This window comes from Nicotiana tabacum, chromosome 10, assembly GCF_000715075.1.
Source record: "Nicotiana tabacum cultivar K326 chromosome 10, ASM71507v2, whole genome shotgun sequence".
NCBI classification, from domain to species: Eukaryota; Viridiplantae; Streptophyta; class Magnoliopsida; order Solanales; family Solanaceae; genus Nicotiana; species Nicotiana tabacum.
Genome location: NC_134089.1, coordinates 66,726,945 through 66,744,238, shown reverse-complemented (window position 1 = coordinate 66,744,238; position 17,294 = coordinate 66,726,945). Strand labels below are relative to the sequence as shown.

The 17,294-nt window shown below is 37.2% G+C and overlaps 1 protein-coding gene across 3 annotated transcripts in view; it reads left to right on the top strand.

Moving 5' to 3' along the window:
- Nucleotides 1-17,294, top strand: part of LOC107781999 (sister chromatid cohesion protein SCC4-like) — a 72,549-nt gene that overhangs the window by 17,920 nt on the left and 37,335 nt on the right. For all 3 annotated transcript variants that reach the window (XR_012695538.1, XM_075222949.1, XM_075222950.1), the window contains exons 7-10: nt 214-335; nt 13,183-13,329; nt 14,454-14,543; nt 14,619-14,743. Coding sequence is in view for 2 of the 3 variants with exons in the window: in XM_075222949.1 (XP_075079050.1) it covers nt 214-335; nt 13,183-13,329; nt 14,454-14,543; nt 14,619-14,743 (484 nt within the window). In the remaining variant the exon portion in view is untranslated. The remainder of the gene's footprint in view (nt 1-213; nt 336-13,182; nt 13,330-14,453; nt 14,544-14,618; nt 14,744-17,294) is intronic.

The window sequence follows — 17,294 nt, the reverse complement described above, 5'->3', positions numbered from 1 at the left end:
GCCATTTCTCATTCCTTCTTAGTGTATCAATACGCATCTAACAAATAGTCCACTTCACTATGCAAAATTTCAATTTTGTGGAGAAGAAAGGGATTTCATAATATGGTCAGTGATTATTTAAATTGTTGGTACATGTGATTTCTGCAGTGTGTCATGCTATAGGTATTTTCTTACATTGCTTTACAACTTTTTTCTGCAATTTTCTTGAGCCAGAAGTAGATTTGCAACACTCTGCCATTTGGATTTCTAGTGTCTATTTGATGCTCCGAATGCACTTCCTTGAAAACAAAGTAGCAGTTGATCTTACACGTTCTGAATTTATTGAAGCGCAAGAGGTTTGCTTTCTATCTCTGTCTATTTTGCTCATTGACATACAATATCTTAAAGCTCTCTGGAGTATTTATTAAAAAATGAAATGTAATCAGCTTACTAATTTTAATGAGGTTAATAATGTAGTAGCTTACTAAAACGTTGTACCAGTGAAAATCATGGGTTTCCACGAGTGGAGAAGAGTGGCTTTGTCAAGAATGTTGAGGGTTTAAAATGCTGGAATTAGATTAGAGTATTAGAATTGTTAAGTTCGTATTTATTAGATGTTCTACACAATGGACAATATCATGTGTTTTGTGTCTTAACACCTATGTAGCTGTTTTGTATTCATTAAATAATCAAATAAAAAATATATCTTCTCTTTTATTTTCTCACATATCATCTGCGATCTTGTTAGAGACTTAAGTAGTTTTCATTTGCTGGCTACAGCCTTATACAGTATGCTCGCTTAAAGCTTTTTTGTCTTTTTTCCTCTTTCTTGTAACTCTTCTAGTGACACCACTGTCTTTTTCGTTCCAATGGCACCACACTTCCTCGCAGTGATAATTCTGGTAGCACCACATCAAACTACCATGTCGGCTAATTTAAGTAACTTCTGGTTGAAATTCTTTTGATCAAAGCTTTTTAATGTGATTCTCGCTGCTAAGACATTCCCAGTAAGATTCAGGTGACTTAAGCTTTTCCAACAAGGTTTCAATGATACTATCCAACAGGTTCTTCGGCATCTGTCATGGTTAGCATTTACTTTCAATCTTTCATAAGAAACAAACTGAAGTTGGTTTTCCCATTTTATGTTTTAGTGGGCATGTAAGAATATTGGAAATATTAAGTTCTGTTAGATGTTATCCCACATTGGGCTAATATCATATCTGTCTTGTGGTTAACACTCATAAATAGGTGTACTTTGTAGTCATCGAATCATCAAGTTCTCAACATATCTTCTTCTTTTCTCTTATTTTCGGGGCTTAATTGACTGTTCTTTGCGTTTCGTCTTTTAACACTATTTGTTAGCCTGCTTATAAGAAACTGATGCATTTTTCTTCTTGTATTCTAACAAGCGACTGGTAACATGTAGAGGAACAGATTTACTATAGAAGCCATTTTTCCCCTTCTCCCCTCCTTTGTGTTTTTATGTTTCTTGCTCTTCATTTTTTTTTCTTTGAATAGGTAACTTGAAAGTACAATTGATAGCCAGCAAAGCTGAAGAATTACACCAAAAAAAGTGGGAACTATAAGAGAATGTTGAGAACAGAGAAAATCTACCATGGCTTCTGTCTCTAAAATGTATGCCAAGCTCATTTTACACCAAATTATGCAAAAATATACATTTATGTTTGAGCCTAACCACATTCTCCATCTTATCTTCAAAAACTCTAGCATTACATTCCCTCCAGATAACCCACCAGATGACATAAGGGAATGGTGTTCCAGATTTTATAGGATGATTTAGACATACCTCTTTTCCACCAAACAAAAAGGAAATCCACTGTAGATCTTGGAGAACATTTCATGCCCAAAGTAGTAAAGAAGAAATACCATATCTGACTAGTTAATTTGCAGTGAATAAAGAGGTGATTGACTTCCTCGTCCTCTACTTTACGCAGTGAACATCTTTTGCATAGAGAGATGCCTCGCTTTTGTAGATTGTTAAGAGTGAGGCATTTTCTCACCGCTACATGCCAAGAATATGATCGCCCTTTGTAGGGGGCCTTGTTCTTCCCTATAGTTTCCCATGACCAAGGTTTAAAGAGGGAGAAGTGGATAATAAAGCTGGAATAGTAGCTCCTTACAGAAAAAATACCTCTGTGGTGAGATTTTGGGAACAGGAATCTGGTTTAGAAATCAGAGGAACACCGTTAAGGAGAAGTGACAATTGTGTGTAGTCCTCTAGTTCTCAATCGTTGAAATCTCTTCTGAAAATAACGCACCAAGCCTGAGTTTTGCCAGATGTGCGCAGTGGTAGAGTTAGGACATAAAGAGCATCTGTAGAGTCCAGGGTAAGTGTCCATCAGAGGCGAAGGGCCAAACCAAGTATCTTGCCAGAATCTAATTTTTCTACCATCCCCAACTCTTAAAGAAGATAGACCCGGAAAATATCCAATGTTTCTGTTTGATAATTAGTAGGTGTGTAAATAAGTATAGTTCCACATGGAATAAGATTAATGTATTTGTTATAAATAGGGGTCCTTGTATTATAGTTAAACATATCAATAATATATTTTTTCCCGGTGTATTATTTCTCACATGGTATCAAAGCTATAGTGCTAAATACTCGCTGTGCAATCTACCACTGATTCCGGGAAGAAACATTCACCGTGCAACTTTTCCGTTGACTGTTTGCGTCAAAGTCACTATTTATCAGTATTGTGCACAAGCCAACATCACCACAAGGTCCGCTGTAGTCTTGCGACTAATCCCCATCAAACCCACCGGAAATCTCCTCCCCGTGCGCCCTCACGCGCCGGACAAACAAGGAATTTTCCGGCGATATATGCTACATGTGCCGGGCGCATGAGCCACCTTCCGGCCAGTTTCCGACAAAACTTCTTTAGGAAAGCTTACTTGGACAGTGATTCCGAGTCCACTAGTACTATTTCTTATAGATTCCAACAACTTTGGATTTTTTCGTGAGCTGCAACAAATTTTCCGGTGTGAACAGTATTTTGTCTCGTTTGAGCAGTGCTTTTTGGAATTTCCTAGTTTTGTTAGGTTCTTCTGAAGCTATTCTCATGACTTCTTGAAGTTGATCACGGATTTGGTCAATTAGAACTCACTTCAATCCAATAATGTCTTTCAATTTGGACACTTTTGGTTCCAAAAATAGTGGAGTTGTAAATTCAGCCTTTATGATTACTTCTGAACCCCTACTTGGGTGTTCAAATTATTTAGTAAGCCTTCATCTGTCGAGTTGTGATGTAAAGGTCAAGGTGTTCAAGATCACTTAACCAAAAAGGCTAGTGAGGGAGATGAAAAGGCCAAAGCACTTTGTGAAAAGATTGATGCTTAATTATGTAGTATCCTGTGGTAATCCATTGATTTCAAGTTGATGCCTTTGTTTCGTTCATTCCAGACATGTCATTTAGTTTGGGAAAAGGCTCGTACTTCATACACTAGTGACATATCTCATTTCTATGATGTGATATCACATATGTCAACTTTGAAGAAACAAGAATTGGATATGTCTACTTACTTGGGACAAGTACACGCAGTCATAGAGGAATTTGAGAAGTTGATGCAAGTTTCTGCTGGTGTTGAAAAACAACAAGAACAACGATAGAAGATGTTTCTAGTTCTTACACTTGTTGGACTTCCTAATAACTTTGATTCAGTATGCGACCAGATTTTTGCTGCAACGCCAAGTCCCACCATGATCTCATCACAGACAGCTGACTCCTCTATTCTCGCATTCCAACCAGTGGAAAATCGGGCATCTCAGACTGTGGAGAATAGACGAGGAGGAGGCCGTTTTGGAAAGTCTCGACCTAAGTGTTTTTATTGTAATAAACTCGACCTTAATTTACCTCTTCCGACCACATTGATATATTTGAGGTCTTACCTATACCAACTCTTGAGGAGTTTACTATAGCCCATTCTACATCCTCAGCCATAAAAGTCTTACCCATACTAACCATTAAGGAATCTAGTGTTGCTCCTCCTACATCCCCAGCCGCAGGAAAACCACTCTTGATTTATTATCATCACTTGCGTCCAGCATCAGGCCTAGTTGATTTACGCTCTGCACCTGACCTTGCTCCTACTACAGACTTGTCTCTTCCTAGTCCATGGATTGTACTTCAGGAAGGTATACGGTGCACACTTAATCCTAATTGACAATATGTCGGTTTAAGTTATCATCGTCTGTCATCACCCTATTATGCTTTTATATCTTCTTTGTCCCCTGTTTCCATTCCTAAGCTACAGGTGAAGTATTGTCTCATTCGGAATGATGACACGATATGATTAATGAGATATGTGCTTTACATACGAGTGGTATGTGGGAACTTGTTCCTCTTCCTTCAGGTAAATCTACTATTGGTTATCGTTTATTTTATGCAGTCAACGTTGGTTCGGTTGGCTAGGTTGATCAACTTAACGCCGATCTTGTTGCCAAAGGGTATACTCAGACATTTGGGCTCGATTATAGTGATACTTTCTCTCCTATGGCTAAAATAGCATCAGTTTGCCTTTTTCTATCCATGGCTGATGTTCGCCATTTGCCTCTCTATTAGTTGGATATTAAGAATGCTTTTCTTCATAGTGACCTTGAGGATGAAGATTATATGGAGCAACCACCTGGTTTTGTTTCTCAGGGGGAGTCTAGTGGCCGTGTATGTCGCTTGCGCTGGTCACTTTATGGTCTAAAGCAGTCTCCTCGAGCCTGATTTGGTAAGTTCAACACATTTATTTAGGAGTTTGGCATGACTCGTAGTAAAGCTGATCACTTTGTGTTTTATTGGTATTCTGCTTCAAATCTCTGTATTTATCTGGTGGTTTATGTTGATATTGTTATTACTAGCAATGGTCAGGATTGTACTAAATTGAAGCAACATCTCTTTCAACACTTTTAGACTAGGGATCTGGGTAGACTAAAGTATTTTCTAGGTATTAATGTCGCTCAGTCTAGATCAGGTATTGTGATCTCACAATGGAAGTATGCCTTAGACATTCTTGAGGAGACATGAATGACAAGATGTAGACATGTTGACACTTCTATGGATCCGAATTCTACATTTCCGCCAGCTAAGGACAGGGGAGGCCGTTTAGCGATCATGCAAGATATATGCGGCCGGTTGGTAAATTAATTTACCTCACAATAATTGGACCTGACTTATTTTTCCATGAGTGTTATGAGTGAGTTTATGGATTCTCATGTGATATTCATTGGGATGCAGTTGTCTGCATTCTTCGGTATATAAAATTAGCTTCAGGCAAAGGGTTATTGTTTGAGGATCGAGGCCATGAGCAGATCGTTGGATACTTAGATGCTGATTGGGCAGGATTATCTTCTGATAGACGTTCTACGTCTAGATATTATGTTTTAGTTGAAGGTAGTTTGGTATTTTGGAAGAGCAAGAAACAGAGTGTAGTTGCTCGGTCTAGTGCAGAAGTAGAATATCGAGCAATGGTTATGGCAACATGTGAGCTAGTTTAGATCAAATAGTTGCTCAAAGAGTTGAAATTTAGTGAAATTAGCCGGATGGAATTTGTGTGTGATAATCAAGCTGCCCTTCATATTGCATCAAATTCGGTATTCCATGGGAGAACTGAACACATTGAGACTAACTGTCACTTTGTCAGAGAAAAGATACTCTCATGAGATATTGCTACAAAGTTTGTGATGTCGAATGATCAGCTTGCAAATGTTTTCACCAAGTCCCTCACTGGTTCTCGTACTAGTTACATATGTAACAAACTCGGTACATATGATCTGTATACACCGACTTGAGGGGGAATGTTAGATAGTTAGTAGTTGTGTAAATAAGTATAGTCCCACGTAAAATAGTAGTGTATGTATTGTGTATTATTATAAATAAGAGTCCTTGTATTCTAGTGAAACAAATCAATAATATAATTTTTTTTCCTGTGTATTGTTTCACACCCTAATAATTTTCCAAATAGCATGGCCAAGAGGAGAGGGGGGAGGTGTAGAAATCCACCGGCTAAGCAAGCTATATATGGAGTTGATAATTTTTCTTGAGTGAGTGTTTTCCTCCGAGTTAAAATACCTTTGACCATTTTGTACAAGAAGCTTTTCTTATGGGGTTTGAATCCCTTGCACCCAAAGCACCAATTTCTTATCAAGGATGATATTTTTGCAACTCACAGGTTGAATGCTTCTTGTCTTTGTTGCCATGCCATTAAACAAGAAGATTTTCTTATAAGTTTTCAATCCCTTATGCCGAATCCACCAATTTCTTATCATGGATGACATTTTTCCAACTCATAGATTGAAGGCTTCTTATCTTTGTTGCCGTGCCATAAAATGTCCCTCATGACTGGCCAAGCTTCTTTGATATAAAAGAGGGAAGGGGAAAGAAAACCATAGTGTAAGTAGGCAAAACATCTTTACAAGAGAGAAATTGTCTTTTCCAGCCGGATGATTTCTTCTTGCATTTTCCCAGATTCTTTCGCAAATGGAGATGGAAGTAGATTTGGCTCCCAAAGGAAGCCCAATATATGTAGGACGAACCACAACCCAAAAGTTGAGCAAAAGGTTGGATGTTTGAGACATTGTTAACCGAGAAAAGTTGACTTAAAAAAGTTGACATGAATATCGGAGGTGCTTCGCTGGTTAATAGAATAACCTCCAAAAAGAGAACATGCAATATATCGACATCACGTAGAATTGTGAGAAATAGCATGGGAAATACTATTGATAATGCGTCTCAACTATATTCATCTAACACTACCCCTCAAGCCGGTGCACACAAATCATATATACCGAGCTTGTTACAAATATAACTAATACGCGAGGACCAATGGGGACCAGTGAAAATATCTGCAAGCTGATTATTTAACTTCACAAATTTTGTACATCTCATGAGAGTATTTGTTCTCTGACAAAGTGATAGTCAATCTCAATGTGTTAAGTCCTCTCATGCAGCACCATATTTGACGTACCAGATCTCAATGTGTTAAGTCCTCTCATGGAGCACCCAATAGTTATGTTCGAGATTTTCAACCATTTATTTCCAAGTTGCACTCCAAGGCGTTGAAGTGTGTTTTTCTTGGGCTATTCTCGCTTTTAGAAGTCTATCGGAAATAACATCTCTGCCAGTCTATGGTAGGGCTTACTGCTCCCAAACCCCACTTGTGGGATTACACTGGGTTTGTTTTCGTTGTTGTTGTTGTTGTTGTTGTTGTTGTTGTATTCTCGCATTCAGAAGGGATATAGATGTTATTCTACTGAACTTGGCAAATATCTAGTGTCAATCGATGTGGTATATTTAGAGACTACTATTCTTCTAGGCATCGCCCATTTCTATAAGTTAGGGTGAGAAAGATGAGTGGTTCGTCCATGTTACCCGTGCTTTGACAGAACAATCATATGATGTTCCTCTTTGTCCTAGTTCTTTTATTGAGCACCAATTGGCTATTGTGTCTTCAACACCTGCACCATCTACGCTAGAAAGACCACGAATTGTTCAAGGCTACTCGAGTAGGCGAGAGATGGATGGTGCATATCCGACATAATTCCTTCATCATCAGATCCTCCTCCGCTTGATCCTCCACAAAATTTTGACCTTCCTATTGCTCTTAGGAGTGGTACACATTGCAAATTCTCATATTCCATTGCTAACTTTGTTTCTTATGATCATTTATCTCATGCATCTAGTTGTTTGATTGCCTTTCTAGAGACTCTCTATCCCGAATACAATGAAGGAGGTCTTGAATCATCTTGGATGGCATGTCGTAATGCTTGAGGAGATATATGCATATAATGAAAATTACATTTTGGATTTGGTGAATTTACCCAAAGGAAAGAAAGTAGTAGGATGCAAGTGCACTCAAAGTTAATCTTGATGGCTCAATCGCTAGACTTAAGGCCAGACTTCTGGCTAAAGCCTATGCTAAAACTTATAGGATGGATTATTCCGACACCTTCTCCCTTGTAGCCAAGCTTACCTCTGTCCACTTGTATATTTCCTTAGGTTGCTTCTCAATATTGGTCTTTATATCAGTAGGATATTAAGAATGCATTCCTTTATTGGTGATCTCCATGAAGAGGTATATATGGACACTTGGGTTTGTTGCTCATGGCAAGTATGCGGAAGTTTGTCATTTCAGAAAATCTCTATATGGTCTAAAGCAAAGTCCTTGTGCCTAGTTTGGAAAATTTAGCGATGTAGTTTTGGAATTTAGATTGAATAGCAAGTGTGATCATTCAGTCTTTTACATACAGTCGGCGGTTGGATGATTGTGCAAGGATTTCTTCTCTCAAGAAGTTTTTAAATGCCAAGTTTCATACCGGATACAGACTTGGGGCAGTTGAAATACTTCTTCAGTGTAGACGTAGCAAGAAGCAAGAAAGGGTTTTTTTTGTCCCAAAGAAAGTATGTACTTGACCTACTTGTAGAAATTGAAAAGTTGGGAGCCAAGACGTGTGGCACACTAATGGTTCCTAATGTATATCTTACTAAGGATTATGGTGACCCCTTTGATGATCTGAAAAGATACAAAAGATTAGTTGGGACCTTAAAGAACCTTATGGTGACCTGTCTAGATATTGCCTATGCAGTCAGTATTGTCAGAATCAATAGTCAAGCATTAGGCAGTCTTGATCTTGTGCTATTTTAAAGGAGCTCCTGGTCTTGGCATATTGCATATCGATCGGGACATACTCGTATTGAGTATTTTGCATATGTTGATTGGGCTGGATCGAGAATTGATGGAAGATTTACTACTGGCTACTGCGTCTTTGTTGGTGGATACCTGAGACCTTGGAGGAGTAAGAAATAAAATGTTGTACTCCCTCTGATTCAATTTAAATGATGTAATTTGACTTGGCACAAAGTTTAAGGAAAAAAAAAAGAATGAAACCTGTGGTCCTAAAAGCTTAAGTGGCAAATATAGGGCCATGACATTTGTGTGGCTGTAAAAACTTTTTATTAAGGGTAAAGTGGGTAAAATGAAAAGTTCAAAGAATTGTTTCCGAATATAAATATGTGTCATCCTTTTTGGAACGGACTAATAAGGAAAATGTGTCTTTTAAATTGAAATAGAGGGAGTATCTCGATTTAGTGCAAAATCCGAGTATATAGCTATGCCTCAATCTAACATGTGACATACTATGAATATATCACCTTTTAGCCGAGGTTGATTTGAAGCTTTTGTTTCCCACAAAACTTTAGTGTGTAATCAGGCTGCTTTACACATTGCCGCAATTCCAGTTTACGTGAATGGACAAAACACATTGAAGCCGACTGTCACTTTTTCCTTGAGGAGATTCAAGAGAACATGATTTCTACACGCGATGTGAAGACAAGAGAGCAATTGAGTGATATATTCTTGAAGGTTTTAAATGGAACTAGGGTGGAATATCTTCGTAATAAGTTGGGCATGATTAATATCTATGTTCCAACTTGAGGGGAAGTGCTACAGAATGTACAGTGACACATCTTCATATTGTACACATAATACAATCATAGGATTTAGGGATTTTCTGATTTTGTTTTCTTAGATAGATTTACTTGTACACCTACAAATAACTCTCATTCTTGGAGTGATACTACAAGGAAATTGCTCCATTGTCTCTGTATTTTCAAGTTTTAATTTGTGTTTGTTCCTTTGGGAAATAAAAGAAGGGAAGGAAGAAAAACTTTTGAAAGGCCTATTCTTCTCAACTTTCCACAGGGTTTAAATTAAAAACTTCATGAGCCAAAGATGATTTAATACTCGGTATTTTCCTAATTTTGGGAGCATATCTTTTGACCCATTTAGAGACATCATCTATAGTCGAGGGAAGATTCTATATGTCGAAATCGGCGGAGTCTCCATGTCAGGGAAGAGAGGTAGAAAATCAGAAGAAACCAGAGGAGAGATTTCCTGCACTTTCAATAGTTGGAGATTTTTGCAGTTTTGCCCATTCTCGAATTGGAAGGAGCATTATAATGTGGGCTAACCGGAAATACTTTTGTAGATGAGTCTAAGTTGCTGATGGCTTGTCAGGCGGATTAGATAGAAAAGCTAAACTGGTTTTTGTTTGGGAGAAGTCATTGAGTGAGACCTAATCAAAAGCATAAGGCGCAATCAGGGTTTGAGATAAGATGAAGTGGGCTTCACCGACAGGTAGATCCATGTAGTAAATCATGGCGCACATGAACCCATGCTACTTGCTAGAATCCTGAAAAAGTATGTACATATTGTGTTTAAAATGGATATATATCATATTGTGAACCCATGTTCATGGCGAATTAAACAGTGCACTGATTTAGCTTAGGTCATTAAAGACTCGCTCATATAATTAATCACTATTAAAGATCTCTTTGTGAAAATAACCCTCATTTTACATTTGCGACCCTAGTTTTTATCTCCTTTGCTTTTGTTTCTTCCTGAAAAAGCTAAACTCAATTGGCACCTTTTTTTAGAGAAGTTTAATTTTCATCAGATAATATATTTTGTCTGTCCCAATTTATTTGACATTTTTTTCGCTTTTAGCTAGTCCCCAAAAGAATAGACAATTTATTTAGTTACAATTTAACTTTAAACTTCTTATTTTACTCTTAATGAAATGATTAAAAGCCACACAAATTTTTATAATTTGTTTTAGGCTATATTTCAAAAAAATTCATTTCTTTCTTAAACTCCGTGTATAGTTAAACACACTCACATAAATTGGGACAACTGGAATAATTAATATATGCGCCTATGTGACTTGTTAAGATTTTATTTCCTAATGTTGCTTCTAATTTTACTTGATCGATTGAATTGAAAGAAAAATCAAACTATCTTGGGTCAATGATTAGTTTGTTTTATATGGATCAACAACTTAGTAACTTGAGCGAGCTCAAAATCAACCGAACTGACCGGATGTACGTTCATATATTTGTGGCTTGTGACATGTCTATTTTAAAAAAGAGATAATGGTGCACCCATGGTTTTTAAATCCTGAATTCGTCTCTATACGCAGATGGTTGAGTTAGGCTAGGGATCAAGCTCGCCTTTTTGATGCGAAGCGACAATTTATACAAAAATATAAAATATTATATACATTTAACTAAAAACTCAATAACTATAATACACTAAAAACTCAATAACAATAATATATTAATAAATATATCAATTCAAAAAAAAACAGAGCCTAAAAAGACACTCTTCTGCCTCTGCTGCTTGCTCCAAACAGAGCCAAAAAAAATAAGAGAAGAAGAAAGAGGAAGGGAAGAAAGAAAGAGCCTCTGCTCTGCTGGTCGAAAAACAGAGCACAAAAAATAAAAGACAAGAAGAAGAAGAAAGAAGAAAGAAGAAAACAAGAAGAAGACAACAATGGTTGAAGTCGAACTGTCGAAGAAAAAAGAAGAAGAGACAACAATGGTTACTGTCGCTGAAATAGAAGAAGAAGAAGAAAGGAGAAGAAAAAGAAAAGAAAAGAAAGAAACATACCTGGGTTACTGTCGCTGATGGCTGAAAATGAATCCCAAGCCCTAATTTTTCTGTTGCTAAGAAAAGGTCACTGAAGGACAAGAAGTGAAAAACCCAAGCCCTAATGTTTTAAAGTGTTTGCGCCTTTTTCTTTCTTTTTTTCAAATAGCGACGCCACAGCTCGCCTCTCGCTACACATGCAGAGGCGCTCGCCTTTTACAATCGCAACGCAGCAGAGCCAAAATAGCGCAGGCTACTCGCCTCGCCTCGCCTCACGCTATTAGCGCTGAGGCGAGCGCTATTTATAACACTGGGTGGAGGGTCTAGCACTGGTGAGTGGTAGGAAACAAGAAAGAAAATGAAAAAAGAAAAAAAATAAAGAAAATGAAAAAAGAAAATAAGAATTGGATCAATTTTATCAAATTTGGAGCGTTGAAATAAAACATTAGTTATGCATTTTTTAGTCTTCACATGCCTCATTTTGTTGGTAATACATGTGCGGACCACGTGGGCAAAGTAGTGTGTGTTAGATACACATGGGAAATATTTGGTGTGTAAGAGGTTTCTTGTGTTTGTGAGATATGTCAAAGGGATTTGGCCTCAAGCTCAGAGGGCAAACTATATATTCTGCCTTACTTTTAATATACACTTCACGACATGCATAAACACCCCATAAATATCAATGCACGGTCCTTACAAAAAAACATCAAGGATGTACATGAGGTGAATCAATGCATATGTTGGTGTATACAATATACCATAATGATTTCAGGTCCAAGGATCACATATACAACTTCCACATTAATAATTATTGACAAGCTAGTCAGTATCAATTAAGATTCTCTCATGCGAATCAAACAACTCAATGAACTCATTTTCCTTTGAGCCCCCAATTTTTTATTTTCTTAGTCTTTTCTATATTTGGTACGTGATGGAAAAGGTGTTGATGATTCCATTCTTATAGCATTTTCTTATATACTTATTTCGTGATTCTATTGAACTTTTTAAATACTTTCTTCATCCTTTTTGCAACCTAGATTTTTAGTAATTATGCAGTAGATTTTATACCCTTTGTCTTCCCTAGTTCGATAGTATTAGTGTTAGTACGATACCCTTTTATCCTTAGTTTGCTATTATCGTATTTCTTGTTTTGTTATTACTTGCCATCGGTACTTCCTTAGTTTGCTAGCAGTACTTCGTTCATATTCTCGTTTGCTACCTTGGATTTAGTTTTCTAAATATATTGTTTTGCTATTACTTGTGATCGATACCTCTTTCATATTTTCTGTTGATATCTTCGATTTAGTTTTCTAATTATATTGTCTTGCTATTACTTGCTATCAGGGCTTCTTTCACCTTTTTTAGCCGATGGTCTATCGGAAACAGTCTCTCTGCCCTTCCAGGGTAGGGGTAAGGTTGCGTACATCCTACCCTCCCCATACCCCACTTGTGGGATTACACTAGGTTGTTGTTGTTGTTATGCAGTAGATTTTATAATTTCATATAAGTGTGTAATTTTCATCATATGAACCTCTAGGATCAGATATGTAATTTACTATAAAAGCAAGGGGTTTTGCGAGTGATCTGTACCTTACTTTTGCCGATTTCAGTTTGGTATTTTTGGCCTTTGTCAATTTGGCAAACCATGATTCTATTTGTACATTGTACAGGAACTCGTGATTAATTGTGTTCTCACCCTTTCTTTATATAATGTGATACCATGCGTTAATTATATGATGGAAAGGCTAATAGAATCTTTTTGTTTTAATTTAGGCATTGATGCAGATGAGAAATTGGTATATTCGCTTTCCAACAATTTTACAAGTTTGTGAGTGTGTTATTGAAATGCTTAGAGGACAGTATGCACATTGTGTCGGCTGCTATGATGAAGCAATTTGTCATTTCCTTGAAGCTTCAAGGGTATGTATAAATTTGAATCCATATCAAAAGTATCTTCCCGTAATTTTTGGTAAGAGTATAAATCAGCTGTGTGCTTATTGTTTTTTGGGATAGAGATAAGATAGTTACACTATTCTTATATTCCTTTTCCCTCGCGTGGAGTAAACTTAACCAACAACTGATTTATGGAAGACAGATTATCTTGAGTTATGCATCTGGATTTATGCTTCTTGATGCATATGGACTTCTTTGCATCCTACTGCTGTAGGACAGAAGTGTAATATCACAAAGTCTGACTGTTCAAAAACTCCAATGTAAAAGGGAAGTACGGATATTATAAAGAATTTAACTGTTGCGTCTTGCTTGTGTCATATAAAAGATGATAACAAATTGCATTTTGATCATAAGAGGTAACTTATAATTTAATTTGAGCTCAAAAAAGTATCCTGATGAAAAAAGACTGAGCTACTGATAAAAAAAGTATTTAATTTGAGCTCAATTGTGAAAAATTGCTTGTACAGTGAATGTTTAGAAAAGAAGTTTGAGAAACTGCTTGGAAGTTCTCTCACTTTTAAAAGGTATATCTAAGGATGAATTAGATTGAACTCCTATTAACACATTGGTGTCCGCACTAATTGGAGAGATGAGGAGAAGTTGAAAGTTAATGCTCTTATTTGTGCAAGGGTTTGAGGTACAAATCCTGGGAGGAGGTTTCTATAGGGCGTTGTCTTGTTCGTCGGTCTCAACAAGTTCTCTCATCCTTCAGTCTTGAATAGATACTAACCAGTGTTTGTGGAAGTTCTTGGAGAATACCACATGTAAATGCATCAACACCGTTAAAATAAAGTTGCCTTCTTCACTTCAGCCGGTTTATTTTCTCCTTTTTTCACTTCTACCGGCTTGGTCAAAGATTCCATTTTTAGTACTTCTATTTCTGTGGATAGTTCTGCATCTGCTTGATGCTTCTTTAAGAAAAAGAGATATGAGCATATTTCTCTCACCTTTTCCTCTGTAGGTTGGCTGCTAACTCCCATTCCTGCCCCATTTATGCTACTAAATCCATTTGGTCAACCGTGAAGTTTGAGAAAGAGGTTTTCTTTTTCCTTATGTCTTTCCTTTTTATGAGTATATTCTTTTCCGTGCAGCTAAGTGAGAACAAATCAATGCAAGCCATGTGTTGTGTTTATGCAGCAATCTCTTACATCTGCATGGGAGATGCTGAATCCTCAGCAAAGGTTCGCACAGTTCCTGCTATTATGGAGATACATTTTTTTAAACTCTGTTTGCTGAGAACTTTTGTTCTGCAATAGGCCCTTGATATGATTGGACCAGTTTTAGGAGTGATGGATTCTTTCACGGGAGTGCGAGAGAAAACGAGTGTCCTTCTTGCTCATGGGTTTCTGCTGATGAGGCAGCAAAATCTACAAGAAGCAAGGTAGACCTCTTAACCAAAAATGTTCATTTTGGTGATTCTTGTGTTTTGATTTGGATTTTTGAGTTTAGGCTATTTCATGGAAACCAAGCCATGTTCTATTTCTCTGCAATGGTATGCTTAAGTACCGTCAAAAGCTCAGTAGCCTTTTTTTGGTAAGATAACATAATTTTATTAATAATGTCTCCCATCTACAAGTGGTATGCCAAAAAGTAGAGAATACACAACATAATATGATTCTCTATGAACGAAAGCCGATCTTCTTTTTTCTTTTTTGTCGAAAAAGAAAAACAAATTATTCAACCAAGTATAACTATGTACAACTTCTAGCTCTTTTGGACTATCGAGCTAGTTCCTCATATCTATGAGAATTAATAAATCGAAAAATTATATTGTTGATGTACATTAACTATGATACAAGTACCCCTATTTATAACAATACACAATACTTACACTACTCATATTCCATGTAGGAAGGACTATGCTTATTTACATAACAACTAACTAACACTCCTCCTCAAGCCAGTGCATACAAATCATATGTATCGAGCTTGTTACATATATAACTAATACGAGGACTAGTGAAAGACTTGGTAAAAATATCTGGAAGCTGATCATTCGACTTCACAAACTTTGTAGCAATATCTCCTAAGAGTATCTTTTCTCTGACGAAGTGACAGTCAATCTCAATATGTTTAGTTCTCTCATGGAACACCGGATTTGATACAATATGAATGACAACTTGATTATCGCACACAGGTTCCATCTGGCTGATTTCACCAAATTTCAACTCCTTGAGCAGTTGTTTGATCCAAACTAGCTCACATGTTGCCATAGACATTGCTCGATATTCTGCTTCTGCACTAGACCGAGCAACTACATTCTGTTTCTTGCTCTTCTAAGATACTAAATTGCCTCCTACTAAAACACAATATCCAGACGTAGAACGTCTATCAGAAGGTAATCCTGCCTAATCAGCATTTGAATATCCAACAATCTGCTCATGGCCTCAATTCTCAAATAATAACCCTTTGTCTGGAGCCGATTTTATATACCGAAAAATGCGAACAACTGCATCTCAATGACCATCACAAGGTGAATCCATAAACTAACCTACAACACTTGCAGGAAAGGAAATGTTAGGTGTAGTCACTGTGAGATAATTTAATTTACCAACCAGCTGCATATTTCGTGCAGGAGCGCTAAGCGGCCCCCATTCTTGGCAGAACTTTAGAATTCGGATCCATCGGAGTGTCAACAGGTCTACAGCCTACCATTCTTTTCTCCTCAAGAATGTCTAAGATATATTTCCGTTGTGAGATCACAATACCTGAGCTAGACTAAGCGACCTCAATACCTAGTGTTAGAAACCAAAGAAGTTCTATATTTCATATCTAGAAGAGAAGATTACAAGGCCTATTTATAATACTAATTCACCTAATCTATTAGTTGTCATACACCTAATTACACCTACTATACAACTCATATACATGTGCTAGCTATGATGTAGTACATGTGTATACATGTGCTACACAACTTGTATTACACCTACTATACAACTCATATACATGTGCTAGCTATGATGTAGTACATGTGTATACATGTGCTAGATAACTTGTATGTCAACACTCCCCCTCAAGTTGGAGCATATATATTGATCATGCCCAACTTGTTACAGATATATTCAACTCAAGCTCCATTCAAAGCTTTTGTGAAAATGTCTCCCAATTGATCTCCAGTTCTAACATGACCTGTAGAGATGAGCTTTTGTTGAATCTTTTCACGAACAAAGTGACAATCTATTTCAATGTGCTTAGTCCTTTCGTGAAATACAGGATTAGAGGAGATATGAAGAGCAGCTTGATTATCACACCACAACTTTGCTGGCAATGTAGTTTGGAAGCCAACTTCACTTAATAGTTGATGTACCCATACAACCTCACACACAGATTGTGCCATAGCTCTGTATTCTGCTTCCGCACTAGATCGAGATACGACATTTTGTTTCTTACTCTTCCACGAAATCAAGTTTCCACCAACAAAAACGCAATATCCTGTCGTGGATCTCCTATCGGCTTTTGACCCTGCCCAATCTGCATCTGTGAAACACTCAATGTTAGTGTGTTCATTATTCTTATATACTAGACCCCGTCCTGGAGATCCCTTTAGATAACAAAGAATCTGCTCCAGAGCCGCCCAATGCCTGACTGTTGGGGAAGACATAAACTGACTCACAATGCTGACAGAGTATGCGATATCGGGACGAGTTACTGTAAGATAGTTCAGTTTCCCAACCAATCTCCTATATTTCTCTGGATTTTCGAATAACTCACCGTCTTCTTTCACGAGTTGTGTGTTAGGAACCATTGGCATGCTGCATGGTTTAGATCCCAACTTTCCAGTTTCAGCTAACAAGTCAAGAGTATATTTCCTTTGGGACAAGAAGATGCCTTTCTTGCTCCGTGTAACTTCAACTCCCAAAAAATACTTTAGTTGCCCTAAATCTTTCGTCTGAAATTGAGTGTGAAGGAAAGACTTTAGAGTTGAAATTCCT